This window comes from Ascidia mentula, chromosome 2 (assembly GCF_947561715.1).
Source record: "Ascidia mentula chromosome 2, kaAscMent1.1, whole genome shotgun sequence".
Classification (NCBI taxonomy): domain Eukaryota; kingdom Metazoa; phylum Chordata; class Ascidiacea; order Phlebobranchia; family Ascidiidae; genus Ascidia; species Ascidia mentula.
In genome coordinates, this window is record NC_138567.1 from 405,708 (window position 1) to 426,576 (window position 20,869).

At 37.8% G+C, this 20,869-nt stretch overlaps 3 protein-coding genes across 3 annotated transcripts; 1 reads left to right on the forward strand and 2 right to left on the reverse strand.

Moving 5' to 3' along the window:
- Positions 1-409: 409 nt before the first annotated feature.
- LOC145889000 (sodium-coupled monocarboxylate transporter 1-like) lies at positions 410-6,483 on the forward strand. The gene is made up of 12 exons (XM_082979869.1): positions 410-611; positions 1,033-1,172; positions 1,946-2,063; positions 2,442-2,664; positions 3,207-3,347; positions 3,587-3,805; positions 3,966-4,068; positions 4,336-4,497; positions 4,972-5,131; positions 5,657-5,788; positions 6,210-6,292; positions 6,343-6,483. Exons 1-12 carry the CDS (start codon positions 410-412, stop codon positions 6,481-6,483), a joined length of 1,824 nt encoding a protein of 607 aa, XP_082835995.1.
- Positions 6,484-7,428: 945 nt separating this feature from the next.
- On the reverse strand, positions 7,429-12,605 carry LOC145888827 (uncharacterized). The gene is made up of 6 exons (XM_082979691.1): positions 12,409-12,605; positions 11,995-12,072; positions 10,815-11,572; positions 10,398-10,629; positions 9,754-10,206; positions 7,429-9,549 (listed from the first exon to the last, which is right to left on the reverse strand). Exons 1-6 carry the CDS (start codon positions 12,500-12,502, stop codon positions 8,462-8,464), a joined length of 2,703 nt encoding a protein of 900 aa, XP_082835817.1. The 5' UTR covers positions 12,503-12,605; the 3' UTR covers positions 7,429-8,461.
- Positions 12,606-18,286: 5,681 nt separating this feature from the next.
- On the reverse strand, positions 18,287-19,727 carry LOC145889001 (uncharacterized). Its single transcript, XM_082979870.1, has 6 exons — positions 19,601-19,727; positions 19,380-19,445; positions 19,034-19,087; positions 18,517-18,552; positions 18,352-18,453; positions 18,287-18,306 (listed from the first exon to the last, which is right to left on the reverse strand). The coding sequence occupies exons 1-6, from the start codon at positions 19,725-19,727 to the stop codon at positions 18,287-18,289; spliced, it is 405 nt and encodes a 134-aa protein (XP_082835996.1).
- Positions 19,728-20,869: the final 1,142 nt, after the last annotated feature.

The window sequence follows — 20,869 nt, forward strand, 5'->3', positions numbered from 1 at the left end:
AATATATCGGCATCTATATTTGGTTTGGAATGTTCTTAGTCTCATGTTATTTTATAATTTTAATGAGCTGTAAACGATCTCATAATTTGCTTACGAATGTTTCCGTCAGGTGTCGCTATAACACAGAGCACTGAACGCCAACAGATTCCGTTGAAAGTTTGTGCTTTGTAGAAGAAATGTCAGCACAGTTTGTATTATTTGTTGTGTAAGTTGTTTGGCTTGCTCGTGCAGAAATATTGCAGGGTTGTTGTCAAATATTGACTTAAGTTTGTCGAAACTCCTAAAAAGCGTCTGTAAGGTTTTTTCAACTTGTGTCTATTATTGTGAAAAGTTGTTCACTGTCGTTCACTTTCCAATCGTGATTAAAATCGTTGCTTTCAGAATTTAAGAAACAAAATATTCCGTTGCTATGCGCGAATCCACGCACACTCTCTCCGTATGGGATTACCTGGTGTTCGGAGGACTCTTTCTCGCATCAGCTGGGATAGGAGTGTTTTTCGCCATCCGAGGGAGGAAGAAGGATGCGGATCACTACCTGATGGGAGGGAGGAGGATGCACGGACTTCCTGTGGCATTTTCACTCACGGCTGGATTCGTCTCCGCCATCACAAGTATGTGGGTACCCCATGTCCATGACCAACTTGGACAACCTGATAGTTCAAATTCTCTATTTTGACGAATTTGGGGAAAAATCTCAGTAATTCTGATCTAATTTGCCAAACCTGAGAAGGAACTGACACCTGCAGACAAGTTCGACATTTGCGTTCTCATTTGTGACTGTCACTGTGCTAGCACCTGCAGCTCTTAATGATTATTATGGCTCATATATGAGTAAGCTCTAATTTCAGTTTTTATCTATTCTAATTCCAAAAATCCAAAGCACCTCTAATTCCAAAAAATGTAGTTGTCCAAGTTTGAATCCCTTCCCTTGTGTTGATTAAAATTTGTTCACTCAGAAATAATAAAACCCTTTTCCTGTCTCCAGGATTTCTTCATCTTGCACAAAATTTATGATTTTGTTGTGTTTTAAAGTTGTCGGAACTCCGTCCGAATTCTACATGTATGGAACCATGTTCATCCTCTACTCCATGTCTTACTTCATACTGGCCATTGTTGCGTCAGAAATCTACATTCCATTGTTTTGTCGCTTAAACATAACAAGCACTTATGAGGTAAACAGTAGTTTTATATATTGTCGAACGTAACCGGTTGTTACGTGACCTTTTAACTCTTCTACCTTGAAACGTGAAGCGCAATCATGCATGAACAAGAAGTGCAATGATGCGTAAACAAGAAGAGCAATCATGCGTAAATACGAAGCGCAATCATGCGTGAATTTAGCAAACTAGTAAACCTGCAATTGTAAGCAGTGGCGAAAATAATTCTCATCGAAACGATTGAATTTAGGCAAAAAATAAACCATTGTTTTATATTTTTACTAAATTAAAGTTTCGATAAGAATTATTTCTATAACTGGGTGTTGAATTTTTGCCGTTAAGCAATTCCGGTTTCTTTCACAACTTTCTTTTCACGCCCATATCACATCTTATGACAAGATTTACTCTCGAGCTTCTGCAATTACTGAAATATATCAAAGGTCAACATTACTAATAGCCAGAGCAAATCTTGTCATAATATAACACCGGGCTTTGTTAACTCGTTACGGCTTGTGGGCCGCTTGGCAATTTAAGTAAACAATAAAAAAAAAACAATAAACCTTTGTTTGGTGACGTCCCTACAGAAAATTAACTTTAACATTCAAAGTAATATAGTTTGAGAATGTTTTGCAGACCCTTCGATAGGTCTCATGGGCTCTTGGATTAGAAAGCTTATGTAATATTCCTTCTCCAATGTTTAAAACATTCGCAGTTGTGTATCATAATTACATATCCTGTGAATTCTCGTAGCAAATATTTAAAGTAGGGGAAACCTTTGTGCGTTACAGTACTTAGAGATGAGGTTCAATAGAAAAGTCCGCTTGATGAGTTCCGCGATGTTCATCATCAACCAAATCCTCTATAGTGGCATCGCAATCTACGCACCCGCACTGGCTGTGAACGAAGGTAGGCGCAATAACATACACGCGGTAACAGGCAAACAAACCTGTTTCAATTCTGCTTGTGTATCAACACTTGTTTCCCATGGCAACCACCTGATGGCACGTTTGCAGTTCGTGGTTTGAACCAAACTGTTTCAAAAAACATTTTCGTTTTCCCAACCGATTTTTCTTACGCGCGGACGAAATTACGGCGCCTGACTCGAAAACTCTTTGAATTTGCATATTTATGTTCATGTGCGTTTAAGTTCAGAATTTTCGAATTAAATGGATTCACATTTAAAATGTGTTACCACCGAAATCAATTGAGAAAATCAATGCATTGATTTATGCCGATGTTTTTTTTATTTATCGAATATTTAACTGAATATTTTTACATCCACAGTAACAGGTTTGAATTTGTGGGGGGCGGTTTTTGTCACCAGTTTCGTCTGCACGGCCTACACAACCCTAGGTGGTCTCAAGGCAGTTGTATGGACGGACGTGTTACAATGCATCATGATGTGCATAGGATTCTTCGCTATCATTATAAAGGGAAGTTACGCAGTTGGTGGGTTTGGAAAGGTTTTAAGCATCGCACAGGAAAGAGGGAGAATTGATTTTAACCAGTAAGTATAGGGGGGTTAACTTGTGTAGAGCAAGGTTTGTCGGATGAAAAAAACGTGCTCTGGGTCCACAAGAGACTTCCCAACCGTGTCTGCGACTTATTTTGTTTAAATGTTTGTTTCCAAATTTATAATTTAAGTATAAAACCATTTATGGACCGACCAAGCAACTCAGTGCACCTCCTTCGAATCTAATCTCGTACCTACAGTGGCACGGGAACCCCCTGGATTGGAACCTCTGGTCCACACAGAAATCGTAAACCGAATTTATCAGCCAGTATTTCTTTTGTGATTTGTGCAAATTTTTCGTCAAACACAAACTTGATATCTTATCTTAAGACTCCAATATTGTGTTTTGATCGAGTCGTGAATTGCAAAACAATACGCTTCTGGTGTACCAGCTAGCATGTGCCACGGTCACCAGCGGCACCGATGAGACCTTACAGGTCAAAACAGTGTGTACACCTGTCTGCAGCTCTCATTGACTATTATGGTTCTTTTGCGCATATAATATGCCTCTGATTTCCAATTCTTTTGTTATGAAGTTTCGAGGCAGATCCACGCATACGTCACACGTTTTGGTCAATTTTGCTTGGTGGATGTTTTTATTGGTCTGGACACTACGGGACTACTCAGACCGTGGTGCAAAGATATCTTTGTTGCAAGAACCAACGACATGCAAAAATGTAAGGAAATGCTTTGGCTTTTATAATCATGTGTATGCAGGAATGGTCAATTTTACTATTATTTGTAATAAATTAGCTGACTTCCATCATTATGTTTTAAAAGCATTCTGTTTTGAACAAATACAGTAAATTCCTATCTCAATAAATTGGTGTCGCTGGTATGAAGACCATTTGTTGTTAAGGTCAGATACTGCTGCAATCAAAACTATTCTAACAGAATGTTTTTACTGTTGCTACAGGGCTGTGTACCTCAACAGTCTCGGCATAATATTCATTGTCTCTTTGGCTGGGATTGGAGGCGTCACAATGTTCGCTTATTACTCACAATGCGACCCTTATTCAGTTGGATGGGTGAAGGCCAGTGATCAACTCATGCCATATTTTGTCATGGAAATCTTACACGAATTCCCAGGACTTCCGGGACTCTACATCTCTAGCGCCTTTAGTGGCACGTTAAGGTGTGAAATTTAAGCCATATGTTTTTGGCAAGGTCATTTGTGTGCATCAAGGTCATATGTTATTGCATGACGAAATCACAATTAACTATAAATACTTTATCACTCGTGGTAACAATTGGTTCATCTTTGAACCAATCCGTTCTCCTTTGTATTTTTTTAGCACGGTTTCTTCAGCCATCAACGCCATGGCAGCGGTGACATTACAAGATTACGTCAAACCTTTTAAAAATCTTTCGGTTAGAAAAGAGATTTGGATCTCCAAAGTAAGTTGAAACAAAATCATTTGTATTTTGCACAAAAACAAAATTGTACGCGAAAAAACAATGCACACAAAAAATAAAGTGACAAGGGCAACATTAAAACCGTAAGTATTTACAAACACCTTCATTATTATAACACAGCATCACGATCACGTCTTAGATTTGGCAGCAAAACAATCGTAATATTAAATACTGTTATGGGGTTTAAATTGACCAGGTAACTTAGTTAAAAACTATAAGATCCAAAACACACTGTATGTTGTTGTTCAGATTCTGGTTGTGTTTTACGGTTGCGCGTGCCTCGCTGTGGTCGGTCTCGTCGCACACCTGGGAGATATTCTCATTGCAGCACTGAGTGTTAACGGGGTCATTATGGGACCAAGCCTGGGGCTTTTTACGATGGGATGGGGATTCCCCTGGGTTAACTCAGTGGTGGGTATTGTGAGTTTTTCGCACAAACACTGTGACGCAAAAAATTTACATTACTCTAATTTGGTTTTGTTACAACGCAATAGTTTCGTTTACACGTGACACTTGCAGTAACTTGATGACGATGACATAAAGATAATTTAAAATAGAGTACCAGATTCTACTATAATATCATAGGGCAAATCTTTGCCACATGTGTTCATCAATTCCTGCCCTAACATTTAAGATTTTCCCAACCTACTTTAACCAAATATACCAGACTATAAACAAAAAAACTATTTTTTGACTGCATTAGTACGTTTTACCGTGCTTCTTTTTTTTGGATAAAAATCTATTTGTACGACAAAGTCGATTCATAGACAAATTCACAAACAACTCTGCTGCACTTAAATAAGCCGACGGATACAAACAGTGCCGTTGCGCTATAACATTTATTTCAAATTAAATTCCTTTGAAACTTCTTCATTCCATTGCCAGGGTGCAATAAGTGGAGTGATTGCGGGAATTGCTGCCACAACCACGTGTGTGATTGGGAAACCACTTTATCCGATCCCAAACAGCTACACAAGGAAGTTGGATCTGCAAATATCTGGTTGTGTGTTGGACGATATGAACACGACGTATGCCAACATAAGTGGTTTGTATGAACGAAACTGTTTAGCGCAGACAACTTTTCCTCTCTATTAAAAAGTTACCAAACGTTTACACACTCTTAAATAACTTGTTGCCGATTTTACCAGGCATAAAATTTAGTCAAATTTAAACCCTTCTCTGCACCAGAACACTCTCGTATATTTCCAATGCCAATTTCACAATGTTGTTTCTGGGACGCCAAAAAAACGGTCAAAAATCTATAATTCATTTCCATAATTTCTTACAAGAAGTCGGTGCGGTTCGTGGCAAGTAAGCAGAACGCCTATAATTTAAGTTTGGAACCATAGGCAACTAGACTACAGGTCAGGCAACCTTTATTGACTAATTGCGCATCTATCACAGGAACGAATGCCAGAGTGGCAACAAGCGACCCTGATATCATAAACAAATCAATATCATATAAACACGCACATACACGAACTACTACCATGAACTTTTTGGGCCTTTTTAAGAGTTGTTTTTAATGTTCCAATAATTACATTTTTATCACTTACATTTGCTTTTGTAGTTTTAAACGGAACCACAGACGACCACAACCGACCACTAATAGCCGAAGTGTTTTCCCTGTCGTATGCATATTATCCATGTCTGGGGTTCCTTGTAGCTGTTCTGGTTGGAAATTTTGTCTCATTTTTGACAGGTTGGGACGAAAACCACGTTTGTTTACCAGGACTGTACTTTACGATTAAAAACAATGTTTATTTTTTTTGCACCAAACTGGATACAACCAAACTAAATCACGGCGGTTATATTACAAGACAGCTCAACTATTCCTAGATGCTGTAGCTTTCAATGCCCTGTTTGTAATGGAAATCACTACTACACCAGGTCACAAAGTTATTGCCTTGCCTGGATTTCTATGTTACATAGGCTTATATGTGGATCAAGTTTGGCGAAAACTTTGTGACCCGGTGTAATAGTATCTACCGTTCGTAATCACCACTTTGTATTTTCAAGTGAAAACCCAATAACACATGGTTTCAGCTAACGATAGAAACTGTCAGTCGATTACAAACAATCAAACCATAAGAAACGTAGCTTATATCGTGTTTTTGTTGCAGGATTTCAAACACCAAGTGAATTGCCACCAGGTGTCACTATTGCGTTCTTTGATCATCCGTTATTTCGATGGTTGCCAGAAAAGGTATTGTGATGTAACAATTGTAAAAATCCATTCACAGTGTCACGTGACAGGTGCGTCACTTCCTTCGTTTCGGGATCGATTACTCACGTGACCGACGAAAGAGCGAATGCAAAGTTCGGAAGTCGAAATTGGATGATTACGTCACAACTGTAATTGTTGACGAAGAGTCGAAGTCAGTTTTAGAAGAATGAAAAAATACTTTACAATACTGGTCTCCCGAATTCCCAACACTACAAAATAAGTCTGCTTCGGCAAAATAACTTTTAAAATGTAAATTATCAACGTGCGACGTTTATAATTACGCACTTCCGTTGTTAACTCGTGTTTGTTCCTATGTAGAAAGTGGTAGCGTCAATAAACAATACAGAAACAGGTATTGACGTCAAAGTGTTTTTTGTTTAAATTTAAACACGACATAATGAGAATTTAAAACAGTTAATGTGGAAATGTACACTTTGGACGTGTCTAATATTACTGAATAATATCGGACGGGATTTAATCAGCTGACATAGACATTGTAGCATCATTTGCATACAAAATAATGCGTTTAAATTTCAACCCCACCAAATAATTGGAAAAACGTAGCAGAAACCTAATGTCCAGGCAACTAACAAACTAACGCAACATAAATGAACTGTTGTTACAGGTGCAGCAAATACGTCATATTCCCGAATTATTACGTCATGACACATGGTATTGTGGCTCTATTGTTTTAACAGCTGTCAGATAAATGTTGGTGTTTTTTTTTTCATTTGTACCACGCAACCCTCAGGTTTGAAGCAGGACCTTTGCGTTGCGTCCAATTAAGGTGCCTAAATGTCGGTAGAAAGCCAATGGTGACGTAAGTGATTTTGCTGGGGCTATAGCTTTAACTACAGACAATGTCCTTCAAATTTAGGCCTAATTTGGAAACACTGACACTCGCCTTCAATGATTTCAGTTGTGGAAAATAGGGTTTTTAACTGTGCAAATATTTGTTATAAATCCTCAATTCCATAGTCCTAAAACAACTCAACTGGCCACACACTTACTATGAACTTTAAATGCGGTATTCCGAATTTTGTACAACCACATTTATTGCCAAAAAGCTAAACCAATAAACTAGCAGAAAGAGAAAACAATTTCATGGACACTTATTCAAAATGGATTAGTTACGGAGAAGTTAATATGACAAATAAAATTATCGATATCACTTTTCATTAAAAAGTCATTCTTCAACAATACAGAAGGGAAATGTTGAAAATAGTTTGTACACAAAATAAAGTACAGTATTTCAACGCATCAACTGCACAGTTTGACTTATGACGTTTCATTGGCAGTTTGTAAATTTAATGATATTTAAGCATTAAGTGTGCAACTTCATTGATTTTTATGCATATTTTAATCTATAAAACACATAGTCTAATCATTAGAAGGCAGCTAAAATACACCAAGATGTTCAATTGCACAGTCAGTTAGCTACATAACATAAGCATTTCAAATAAAAAGTATTGAACTTGGGAACAACTAAAAATACTTTGGATCACAACATAAATACATGTTTACATGCAAAAATGTGCCATGTTAAGAAAATGGAATGTGCCATAATCAAATTATGTTTTCTATAATGAGCAGAACATGCATCAATTCATCAACGAAATCTAGCTTTGCAAAAAAACAAACATATTGCATATAAACAATAGTGGTGAAAATACTACAGATTTTTTTTGTTGAAACAAACACATGGGAAGGAAAACACTAAAAACGCTTTCTCAATCAATACAACATCACACTTTTCACAAACAAAGATTTCATATCTGACAAGAAACCGGACCAATGTGGTTTCTTGCCAAACGTTAGGCAGACCAACAGAAGATGATAACATGTGTTTTCTTCACAGGGTTCAAGATGTTGTTTGTGGTGTTAAGTAAGTAGGCGAATGTGAAGTTAGAAATATACACAATTATCAAAAGCCCAAGTTGGTGGCACAGGCTGTCAAAACAGCCTTCTATGAATGTTGGGTAAGCTTATGTGCCATGTTATGTAGGCTTATGTTAAAGTCAGTTGTTCTTATCATGATTTGCAGGTTCAAGCTAAACAGAAGATAAAGCATTGGTAAAATTGTTGCATGGAGCTACAAACAAACAGAATATTAGAAAGTCTTTGCTTCAAGAACAAAACTTCAAAAAATTACTTTTGTGATTTTAAAATTATTTTTCCTTTCTTTGTTTTGTATTTTATGGGGCCTTGTGCAAGTAGGAGTTTTTGAGCAAAACCCGGGGCCAGATATGGTTTGCTTGGACCAGGGCCTGATCCTTTGCCATCACTTCCATGTTCAATATGTGCAGATTTTTCATGTTCTGTGTTTGCTGATTTCTTTTGTGCAGTGTGTGCTGATTTTTCATGTGTTGTGTGTGCTGATTTTTCATGTGCTGTGTTTGCTGATTTCTTTTGTGTGGTGTGTGCTGATTTATCAATGTGTGCTGATTTTTCATGTGTGGTGTGTGCTGATTTTTCATGTGCTTTGTTTGCTGATTTCTTTTGTGCAGTGAGTGCTGATTTTTCATGTACAGTGTGTGCTGATTTTTCATGTGCTGTGTGTGCTGATTTCTTTTGTGTGGTGTTTGCTGATTTTTCACGTGAAGTATTTGCTGATTTCTTTTGTGCAGTGTGTGCTGATTTTTCATGTGCGGTGAGTGCTGATTTTCCATGTGCTGTGTGTGCTGATTTGTTTTGTGCAGTGTGTGTTGATTTTTCATGTGCTTTGTTTGCTGATTTCTTTTGTGCAGTGTGTGCTGATTTTTCATGTGCAGTGTGTGCTGATTTTTCATATGCAGTGTGTGCTGATTTTTCATGTGCTTTGTTTGCTGATTTCTTTTGTGCAGTGTGTGCTGATTTTTCATGTGCTGTGTTTGCTGATTTCTTTTGTGCAGTGTGTGCTGATTTATCAATGTGTGCTGTTTGTGCTGAAATTTCATGTGCAGTGTGTGCTGATTTATCGATGTGTGGTAATGTAGGATCAGTGGTTGATTGACAGAGTGTGGTGGAGCGTGCAGGTTGTGATGAAGCTGAGTGATTGCTGTTGGTTGTTTTGCTATGTTGCATGGTGCTCCCACTAGTGGTGAAGTTTAGTTTAGCCCGCTTCCACTTCCGTCTCATTGTCTCCTTCACCTCATTGTTGAACACACAATAAACCAGCAGAAGTAGAAATCCCTGGAGACCGTTCAGGATGACGTTTATGTACATGAATACCACAGATGCTTCGTACGGTTCAATATCTGTAACAGCAAGAAAAATGTTATGGATTTCCTTGGGATCCCTAAGTTTACTGACTGAGCTACAGGAGCCCAGAGGTTAAGCAGGATTTTTTGGGATGTATATTATCTGATAGGAAGATATATAAATGATACCATACTTTGAAAAGAAATCAAACATTACATGAACTAATACTGCAACAACAATGAAAGAGTTTGTCTTCTTACTTGTAAGGATTCCAAATATCATCCCCAAGCCAAGAACAGGAAATAGGAGAAGAAATGATTTTAAGGAATCTCTGAAATCTTGTGCTGTGATTTGTTCCCTTCCACTTGTGTTGACCGGTCCGCCACGTAACTTGTGCATGAACCAGATGACACGCGCCGCGATCAGCACGTTTATGGTGAAGATGGTCACCAGTGGAAAGATGACTGATGTTTGATGTGTGCCATGCTGTGATGACACCCAGCACCTGACGTACTCATCGAAGTTGGTCATGTCCATGTACCTGTTGGTGGGAAACCCTATGACAGCTGTTCCAGCAACGAACAGGGCAGGAATGAGCCACCCGATTGATAATTTCACTGCTGCCATTTTCCTTGGGTTGTTTCTGCTGATCGTCATAATGTGGTCAGTTGTCATGAGGAGAGCTGTCATTCCCTCCAGTAACATCCAGGCACCTGATTATCATGAAACAAATCTTAAAAATGACCTATATTAGGTAATGGTGTTTGCAAGGGCTATAATTGCAGTAACTAATGTATTTTTTCAAATGAAAACAAAAGCTTGACAGCAAAGGTCATAATTTCATGGTTTTACCTAAACTTTAACCACGCATAAACTTTGATATTTTGAACAAAAACATTCTCACCGGTTGAGAGAAGAAAGAAATGTGTTGCCATGGTTACGAATTCACATGCTCGTCTGTTGCGGACAGCTGTGTCTTGAAAGAGAGTGACGATGTGAAAGCACATGAGGGAGATAGAGAGGTTTATCTGCACGAAGGTTCGGGTACTGCGGACTTGCTTGCGAACCAACACCAGGATAGATATCGTGACAATGAGAGAGATGGCCGAGATCGATTCGGTGATGTAAGAGAGAAGCTGTAAAAATATTTCAATTTCATTCCAAAGTTTTCTTTAATGTCGTGACTTTATTTATGTATTTGCTGTTCACTGTTTTAATTTCCCAAGAGACCAGCTATGGTCCAGGCACAATTGTAACATCAATAATTACTTCTTGATATAAAGCCAAGTAACATTATAAGGGAACACATCACAAAACTTGCCGTGACAGTCGAAGGTACTGTGTAAGCTCTAATGGAAAGTAGGACAGCAAAGATTGTTGTGTGGTTGCAGAAGCACGTTGCACTGCTTGTGTTTATGTGCACAGCATTGCAACCGGTAGTTTCGAACTTGTGGGTGTCAGTGTTCAGGAATCCACACTCCAACGTCACCAACTTGATTCTTGTGATTTGAAGTATTTCTCTGTTTTGGATGTTTGAAGTGCTTCCAATGTTGTTGTGGAAAATGACAAACTTTAGCTGAGCAGATGTTTTATCATTTTGGTTAAAAGCGGTGAAGCTGAGGAGTGGGGTGTTGGGTACTGGAAGGATTTGGTTCTTATAATCACCGTCAGCAACTTCACTTGTGTATTGTGAGGCAACAGTGTTAGATTCTGGCTGCAGAAGTTCAGCACGAACGACTGCTTTGGAAGAATTGCTGACAGATAAGGTAACATCATAGAAAGAGATTGTCGACAGTGAGCCAGACAGTGAATTTAGGGTATTGTTAACTTGGATTAAGATGTTTTTAGTGAAAACATATCCTGGAACAGTTGACTGAGCATAAGTTATTGATGGAACTATAGTGGTTGTTGGTTGAACATTGGTGGTTGTTGGTTGAACACTGGTGTTTGTTGGTTGAACACTGGTGGTTGTTGATGGAACTATGGTGGTTGTTGGTTGAACACTGGTGGTTGTTGCTTGTTGAGTGGTGATGGATGTTTTGGTTGTAGTTGAAGGTTGTTTGTTGAAAGTTGAGAAGTCTAATGATATGAAGATCAACAATCATTTTCATTCAGTTCTATTTCCACTTTCTTTAAACATTCTTTCAAAACATGTTTAAAGCTACTTTATTATTTGCATAATAAAACAATGTAATAATTATTTGCATGCCATAAACAGATTATCCCTTAGCGGTAGACAGCAATATCATTTCAGAATTATGTTTTTAATTTATCCAAAAAAAAGTTTTTTCATAAATGTCCCCCAAAAAATTGCATGAATCAGCCAATGTACATTGGTTTTAATAAGACAGAACTGACAATACCAGTCGGTGAAAAAAAATTCCAATTTTGATCATCTGTTACTCAGTTTACACAGAAAGTGTTGGTTGTAATGTGATTTGTTTCCTGTTGTTTTCTTTTCCATTGTTTTTTTTTTAGAAAATTCTTTGCAAACAACTTACTGCAGTAAAGTGAAAGATTGAGGCAAGTGGTTGGTTCTTGTGGTAAAAGACCTGAGGCAAATGATTCACCTGGGAAACCTATAATAACGAACACAATTAAACTTCATGTAAGAAACCAACAAATAAAAGAATGATTTCTTTGAATAAAGTTTTTTAATCAAAATCACCAAATCCTCATATAAATTTTAAGATGTGTGGTTAGTTACAGAACAAAAAGTGGTTGGGAATATTATTTAAACAGGAAAATGTGACATGACAACTTTTGATTGTAGGCCTTACTTTTTTTTAAAACTGCATTGCAACATGTTTCAAATTAACAAACCCTTAAATTTCTACCAGTAAATTAGGCTTTTTACCTTCATTGCAATCTAGTATATATTCGACAGTCAATGTTAATGAAGCAATGCATCTTACACTTTTCATATCCTTGTATGGAAATTGTATATCCCGAACCTGGAACACTGGGGATGGATCCTGGAATTATAAAGCATTCACATTGTTTCTGCATTAAGTATATTTTAATACAACATAACTTGTTTTACGATAAAAGAAAGGTGTGCGTAAAAATTGCTCATATATGCAAAAAAATTTGTTATACGTTCATATAGACTTAAAATGACAACCACATGCACAAGTATATTACTATTGTCATTCTGGCAGAATCCAAAATTATTTTTTTGTAAAATTTGTTCCGCATCATTAAGCAGCATTTCACAGCAAAGTTTAAACTACACAATTAAGTTTATTTTGGGTTTATGTGATACCAGATTACATAATTGTGCAAAATATTTGATTTGACAACTCCTTCGCATTCATACCACCACAGAATTCCCACGTATTCCATCAGAATGACCTGAAACACGGGTGTTTTGCGCTTTTTTGCATTGCCGGTGACGTCACATTCAATCAAGTGGCAAACCACTTTCCGCTTCATAGGATTTTTTTTAAATCTCAGTATCTGTCAAGGATAAAGTGCAGAATAGCGTGAAAGTAATAAAAATCGGTAGAGATCCCACGTATTCCATCAGAATGACCTGAAACACGGGTGTTTTTGCGTTTTTTTGCATTGCCGGTGACGTCACATTCAATCAAGTGCCAAACCACTTTCCGCTTTATAGGATTTTTTTTAAATCTCAGTATCTGTCAAGGATAGAGTGCAGAACAGCGTGAAAGTAATAAAAATCGGTAGAGATCCCACGTATTCCATCAGAATGACCTGAAACACGGGTGTTTTTGCATTTTTTTGCATTGCCGGTGACGTCACATTCAATCAAGTGCCAAACCACTTTCCGCTTCATAGGATTTTTTTTAAATCCCAGTATCTGTCAAGGATAGAGTGCAGAATAGCGTGAAAGTAATAAAAATCGGTAGAGATCCCACGTATTCCATCAGAATGACCTGAAACACGGGTGTTTTTGCGTTTTTTTGCATTGCCGGTGACGTCACATTCAATCAAGTGCCAAACCACTTTCCGCTTTATAGGATTTTTTTTAAATCTCAGTATCTGTCAAGGATAGAGTGCAGAACAGCGCGAAAGTAATAAAAATCGGTAGAGATCCCACGTATTCCATCAGAATGACCTGAAACACGGGTGTTTTTGCGTTTTTTTTTTGCATTGCCGGTGACGTCACTTTCAATCAAGTGGCAAACCAATTTCCACTTCATAGGATTTTTTTTAAGTCTCAGTATCTGTCAAGGATAGAGTGCAGAATAGCGTGAAAGTAATAAAAATCGGTAGAGATCCCACGTATTCCATCAGAATGACCTGAAACACGGGTGTTTTTGCGTTTTTTTGCATTGCCGGTGACGTCACATTCAATCAAGTGCCAAACCACTTTCCGCTTCATAGGATTTTTTTAAATCTCAGTATCTGTCAAGGATAGAGTGCCGAATAGCGTGAAAGTAGAAAAGACCCCACGTTTTCTATCAGAATGACTTCAAACCAGGGCTTTTTCACTTTTTTGCGATTTTTAATGAGGCCCAACGCTCCACTAGATGAGCTGTTCAGGATCGCAACGATTAGAGAAGTCAGATTTTGGCCTATGCACTGTTTCGTGCACAAATTGCCTGGCAAAATTTGCATTTACGATATCCACCATTGTAATCAAACAACACAGAAATGTTTACATTGCATGCTGTAAATACCATAGCTGCCAAATGAGGGTTTTCGCATTGTGACGATCCTGTCTCGTTATGCGATAGCCTTTGAGGTGCTGAATATTATCCGATTGGGAGTTTGTATTGACGAATGGTAGTGGCGAAATCGTCGGATTCTAACTTTATTTACATGCCGACATTAACATCCTTTGCAACACTTCTTGGTTGAGTTGATTCGATATTGTGCATGTTTAATTTCAATTTACGTCATTGTATAAAGTTGTTGATACACATACCAAACTCGTTTGTTAGTCTTTTCGTAAACACGCCTAACCCTTGCGAATATACACATGTAACCATTTGTGTTGACTTCCTTTTAATACGAAGGTTGCTTAGATTTATTTTTCGCCATGTAAAGGGCGTCATCAGTTTCCGTTGAATGCAAAACATATATAAGCAATGTGATAAACATTTGAAACATAGGTCCAGCAAGTATCAAACCTTTTACTCAGCACTATAGATACGGTAATCGATCGACAGCCTGCCAGGGCAGCTTGGTTCCATCATCCAGTAAGGTTTGAACAAATGATTTTTTCTCTCGTTTGTTTTCCTGTTGGTATTGCGAATTTGTATGATCGCCATTAGGCCTATTATTAGCATTGCGCACACCTTTATCGTCATTTTTGCGTGTAAAACGTACTGTGAACATACATTATTTCTCAGACCTTCCTTTCACATATTGAAGTACATCCCAATATCAGGGTTGAGTATACTTTGTAGCGTCATTCGGTTTAAATTGCGGTCGTGTGATGCAAACCGCCTTTGAAATATGAGTAATTGTTTTGAGGGTGAAAATGGACCCTCTATCGCGTTGATAAGAATTTGCATTGACACTCACCAAGCCACATGTGGGACAATGTCAAAGCTGGAAGCTGCATTGATAAATTGTCATCGCATTCCATCGTTCAGGGAGTTTGTGTGTGACTGAGGCTTTCTTACCCTAATGTTATTTACGAGTCCACTGTCTTTCTCTCACAATATCGCATACTATGAGACAACATGTTTGTACGGTAACGCTTTTCGCCCTTTCTAACCGTTCTATTTGATTCTAAATCTATTCCATTTTATTTGAATCCATTCTTATTTTATGCTATTTGGTTACATTTCATCAATAAACAATTATACCCATCCGCCTGCATCTTAGCGAAGTGCACTGGTGAACGGACAATTTAAAGGCAATTAGCCACCATTGTCATCGTGACAAATTGCAACTTCACATTCAAACCCTAAACGTATATTATGTTGTTTTGGACATACTGTTGGCCAGGCTTTAAATAACGAGCACGTTCGTTATGTTGTTTGGGACATCGGTGTCATAATATTGTACGCGCACCTTAGATAACGTGCGCGTTATTTAAAGCCTGGTCAACAGTATCAAATTCCGAATTAGAGCGACATCGTGTGAAAAAATAAGGTACGCGCGCGTTAATAAGCAGCACGGTCGCAATTAGTGTACATGTACCTTAATAGGATATATTTCATGGCCAACCATGTCATAAGTGAAACTCATGTACGCGTACCTAATTACCGAACATGCAACTTATTAAGGTGCTTGTAACTTAGTAACGTGCGCGCATGTTAAGTTGGCCGACAGTGCCATAATCTTAGGTAAAATTACCTGTACTGTCGTCGTATTTTTTTCATTTCAAACAACAAATAGTGAGCTTCAAGTCAAAGCTTATGGGAGTCGATATGCTCTTGTTTTCTGCATTTACTTTGCAAATATCACTCATGTATCCATCTAGTGGATATCTGTGGTTCGCACCGTTTACGTTGATGTCTCGCAACCCTAAAGAGAACCTAAAACGTGGGGTTTTACTGGAATCAACTCTGCTTTTTGGCAAACTTAACACAATTAAATTGCGACGTAAAGATGCAAACTTTGCAAAATTATTGTGTGGCAACGTATTGCAAGCGCTGTAAAATTCTCTTGAATATAGGCAGCCCATGCGTATTAAAACAAAGTATGTACATGTTTACTATAACTTAAAATCAAGATAATTTGTAAAGGCATAACGCACGTAAAAGTACAAGGTTAGCTGAGAATACAGCGCAACTTCGCTGTTCAAATGTTTAATTCTGGAAAAAGAGGACAAATTTGACTGCAGATTTAAAAAAAATCCTATGAAGCGGAAAGTGGTTTGGCACTTGATTGAAAGTGACGTCACCGGCAATGCAAAAAAAAGCTCAAAAACACCCGTGTTTCAGGTCATTCTGATGGAATACGTGGGATCTCTACCGATTTTTATTACTTTTACGCTATTCTGCACTCTATCCTTGACAGATACTGAGATTTTAAAAAAATCCTATGAAGCGGAAAGTGGTTTGCCACTTGATTGAAAGTGACGTCACCGGCAATGCAAAAAAAAACGCAAAAACACCCGTGTTTCAGGTCATTCTGATGGAATACGTGGGATCTCTACCGATTTTTATTACTTTCGCGCTATTCTGCACTCTATCCTTGACAGATAATGAGATTAAAAAAAAAATCCTATGAAGCGGAAAGTGGTTTGGCACTTGATTGAATGTGACGTCACCGGCAATGCCATAAAGCGCAAAAACACCCGTGTTTCAGGTCATTCTGATGGAATACGTGGGATCTCTACCGATTTTTATTACTTTCACGCTATTCTGCACTCTATCCTTGACAGATACTGAGATTTAAAAAATATCCTATGAAGTTTGGCACTTGATTGAAAGTGACGTCACCGACAATGCATTATAGCGTAAAAAGATCCGTATTTCAGGTCATTTTGAATATAAACTTGGGACTTCTACAGAGGTATTGGTACGAATTGATTAACAAGTGAAATATTTTGCAAAATAATGCTTACTGGTATGATATATACCAACAATAAACTCATTTGTATAAGTTAAACCTTTTTGTGCAATGCTGCTCATTGATGCGGAACGGATTTCGCGAAACAATAATTTTGGATTCTGCCAGAATGACATTAGTAGTATATTTCTATATTGGACAGTTGCTTGGGCGGGAAATCCCCATGTACGAGCCTTTTTTGTTCAGTTAATTTAATTTTGAAAAACGGCAATTCTTGTTGAAAGGCAAGAAAGCACCTGAAAATTTAGATCATCACAGGATTTGCAAATTATTTAAAATTTTATGGTACCTTCACTTGTCTAAAATCAAACAAAAAAATTCCCTGCCGGCATGATAAAAAAGCGATTATTTTTAAGGGCCGGGTCCACACACACGCTTTGCGCCGGCGGATTCTTTGTTTGTTTCAATGCTGCGGGCGTACGCTCGGTACAAAGAATGGAAGCGTGAGCTTTTGGCCACAAGAGGTCGCGGGCTTGCGAGTTCTCGGCGTAATACACCCGCGACTTGCCGCTGAGCGTTTTCGCCGGCGAAATCATTTTGATTTAGCTCACGCAAGCTTTGGAAGTAGGTTGTAGGTCGGGGGTGATAATGATACTAATGATAACGCTGTTGAAATACAAACGGAAATCTTCCTTCGGCATATTCGCCTCGAAACCAACAGTTATTTTGTTGTAGGTGAAACAATAAACTAATTGATATTTTGACATGATTTGCACATTTAATATTTAAAATAGGAAAATGTATGCAAAACTTTTCTTGTAGGTTTGACTGAAACGTTCCGGTGTGTTTAGTGTTCAACTTGTGAAATTACTTTTGTATAAGTTACAAATGACTTCCCATTCCACGTCAATACAACTTTCGGGCTAAACTTGGCATCTGCATTGTAGCAATATGATGTCGTAACAATAGGTGATTGTTATATTGTTAAATAACAATGCCTTGAGTTTAATTTAAACCGGCTCAGTTAAAAAGACCAATGGGAAACTGACCAAAAATAAAAAGCCTTTGTTTATGCGCCAGCTGTCGCTTGGGAAAATTCCTCACTAAAATACATAGCTATGATTCTGCATGACCAGACACTATTTAGTGCAAGGAATATGTAGAGCTATCAATGACATGAGCAGTTTTGTTAAAAGTACTTGGTGAGAGAAACATATGCATTTCCATATTGCGGATTATGCCTGGGAAACTGTGGAATTTCCCATTTAAAGTTTGCCCTAATTTGAAAACGCGCCGAACATAATTATCAAATTTGTTTACATTAATTCGTGCTTTGAACACTTTATATGATTTGCACTATAAGTCTGTTTGGTGTTCTAGGGAACAGAGATATGAAATATTTTAACTCTAATTGTTCTTACCTCCGGTCAAGGACTGCATCAATACGTTGACAGGAGGTGGAGGAGGATGAAGGTCCTTATTGATGGAAGTCATACAACATCCACTACCAGTGCACGTATGTTCTACATTGAGAGAGTTGAATTTTATCGGGAAAATTCCAATCAAAGTTTCAATAAGTAATTTACCTGTTATATTTAGGCGGTTTATGTTGACGCCATTCCCTGCAATGAAACGACAACGTTTGTAGTTTATAAAAACTCAACTCATCCACGTTAAAACTGAGGCAGCACTGTCATGTTATTGTATGGGACACACGCAAATATGGACCAAAAAGGAATAATTTAAAATGTACGTAACGCACTCTAGATGCTATTTTCTGATTGAGGTCAATGGAATACTTTGTTTTTGAGTATATTTTTAGTTTTCGGCATTTAAAACTATGCATGGACAAGTCCTTCTGACTAAATCCGATTTTCGCGTACCGCTTATTTGGCTTTTTTATTGAAACAAAAAAAAAAGGTACTCCTATTCTGACGCACAATGGTCCCCGAATTATTAATCTCGGTTAGATCAACTCATCCAACGATATTCACACAAAATTGTTCACACCGCCATCAATCATAAACTGCCTTAACCAACAACCAAGTGATTCAAGCTTAATATCCAAACTAAACGTCAACAACGTAACAAAAGTTTACTTACAAACCCCACCAGATCCATTGTAAACTTTTTGAGATTCGTTTCGAGGAGCGAAAACTGAAAATGTTGAAAGAAACTTTTTCATTTCAATCTGGAAATGTTTTATCAAACAAACTATATATTTCCTAGCTTCATATTGGTTGTGTTATCATCAGAAGGTGAGCAGCATGTACAACGTTGTCGGATTATTTTGTTTCTCAGCGTCAAATATTATAAAGTCCCCTCACACGTTTATAAACTTGACAAACGTCACACATTTTTGGCGCATATTTGAAATATTGAAACCATATTGTTCGCAAAAACGTTTCTTTTTTCCTGAAAATGACTTAATATAACAAAAAATATTTACCGCAGGGAAATGTCGTCCCACCGGTGTAGTTGCACAGGAAGACGACGCAATCTCTTGGTCCAGGACCTGAAACACAACAACATTCTATTTTAACCCATTAAATATAAATAATGCCACCTTGTTTCAAAATACTTGATGAAAAATGCGAAGATGGATTTAGTTTCAGTTTCAAGAAAACTTCGACACAAATTTAAACCGACTTAATTTTTAAACGAACTTACCGCAGTAATCCGAAGGATCGAGGGTTAAAACTCCACCAAATAGTGAACAGATTAAAACCCAAGCAGTGACGTAACGAACCAGCACTACGTCACGAATTTTGTGACGTAGAACACAGCGATTTAGCATCTTCAATCTCAAGTGGGAAAACATTTTTGCGGTAACCTTTAGAAAAACCTGTGTATTTAATAAAGTGTAGTTGTGATATTAAGATTGTCGGCTTTGTCACATTGCAGAACACGTGTGTTTCTCCTTCACCACGTTGCATTTCCATGGGGCAAATCACCTCATCATTACATAAATGATTCGCTTTGTACGAATTATATTTCTGTAACAAACTGCGTGCCTTCTCAGCCATTGCGAGGATCACTAATGCTAATGAATCGTCATATTACGTCGATAAATTTGTCCCCATAAAAAAACAGTCAACATTATAAATATCTCTAAAAAGATCAACATTTTGGGTGCGTCATTGTAACGTTTAAGGATATTATGGATGAGCGCGTCACCAGTTTAAAGAAGTTTGAAACCACTGATCTAAGCAATGAGCAGGTGCTGTACGGCGTAAATATCAACACTCCTGCACCTCTTGTTGTACAGCGACTAACCTCAGGCTTCAAACTGATCTGCAGTCGCAATCCACTGCGTATTCATTCAGCAGCTTGCGTAAAATCGTGTGGCTTCAATCTCGTTGCGTTGAAAATTTAACTGGAATGTTGATGACGTGAAAGGAACATCGCGCGTGTTTTCGGTATTTCTCCACTTAAATCCGCTCCTATTACCTCGCATTGTTATATTTTCAAATCGCGTTTGCGTGTTTTCTAAATGTCTCCATTGTTACGTCACTTGAATCTGACGGAAGCGCTCTCATTGACATTTCGTCTCATCGCAGTTGGAAACAAAGCCATCATATTTGATCGCAGTTCAATCTATTATACGAGTAACCGCCTCTGTGAACCGCTATGACTTGTCACTACCTATCTGCACACTCTGCACATTACAAAGGTAAATGTATTGCACAAATGTACAGAAATCAACGGAAAGTCGTCGGTAAACAATGAACACTTTACAGAGCTGCAAAAATAACATGCGATATAAAGTTGACAGAATCAAATTAAAAGGAACGATAACTTCGAACGCTGTACAGAATAAGGTATCAACCCGCATTGCGTTAAATGACCACAACATTATTAACACACAAACATCATAAACAGTTAGTTTTGAGTTGATCAATGAGATCCAAACAGAATCAGAAACTTCGGAATTCTCCG

Excerpts from the sequence above, each read along its gene's own strand:
- LOC145889001 (XM_082979870.1), bottom strand. The coding sequence starts at position 19,727 with ATGCTAAATCGCTGTGTTCTACGTCACAAAATTCGTGACGTAGTGCTG. Across the intron at positions 18,454-18,516 it reads AAACCGCCTAAATATAACAG|AACATACGTGCACTGGTAGT; the intron begins GTAAATTACTTA and ends CTCTCAATGTAG. Across the intron at positions 18,307-18,351 it reads GATGCAGTCCTTGACCGGAG|AACACCAAACAGACTTATAG; the intron begins GTAAGAACAATT and ends TCTGTTCCCTAG.
- LOC145889000 (XM_082979869.1), top strand. The coding sequence starts at position 410 with ATGCGCGAATCCACGCACACTCTCTCCGTATGGGATTACCTGGTGTTC. Across the intron at positions 2,064-2,441 it reads CGCACTGGCTGTGAACGAAG|TAACAGGTTTGAATTTGTGG; the intron begins GTAGGCGCAATA and ends TTACATCCACAG. Across the intron at positions 6,293-6,342 it reads TTCGATGGTTGCCAGAAAAG|GTGCGTCACTTCCTTCGTTT; the intron begins GTATTGTGATGT and ends GTCACGTGACAG.
- LOC145888827 (XM_082979691.1), bottom strand. The coding sequence starts at position 12,502 with ATGCAGAAACAATGTGAATGCTTTATAATTCCAGGATCCATCCCCAGT. Across the intron at positions 10,630-10,814 it reads CAGTACCTTCGACTGTCACG|CTTCTCTCTTACATCACCGA; the intron begins GCAAGTTTTGTG and ends ATATTTTTACAG. Across the intron at positions 10,207-10,397 it reads TTTCTTTCTTCTCTCAACCG|GTGCCTGGATGTTACTGGAG; the intron begins GTGAGAATGTTT and ends CATGATAATCAG.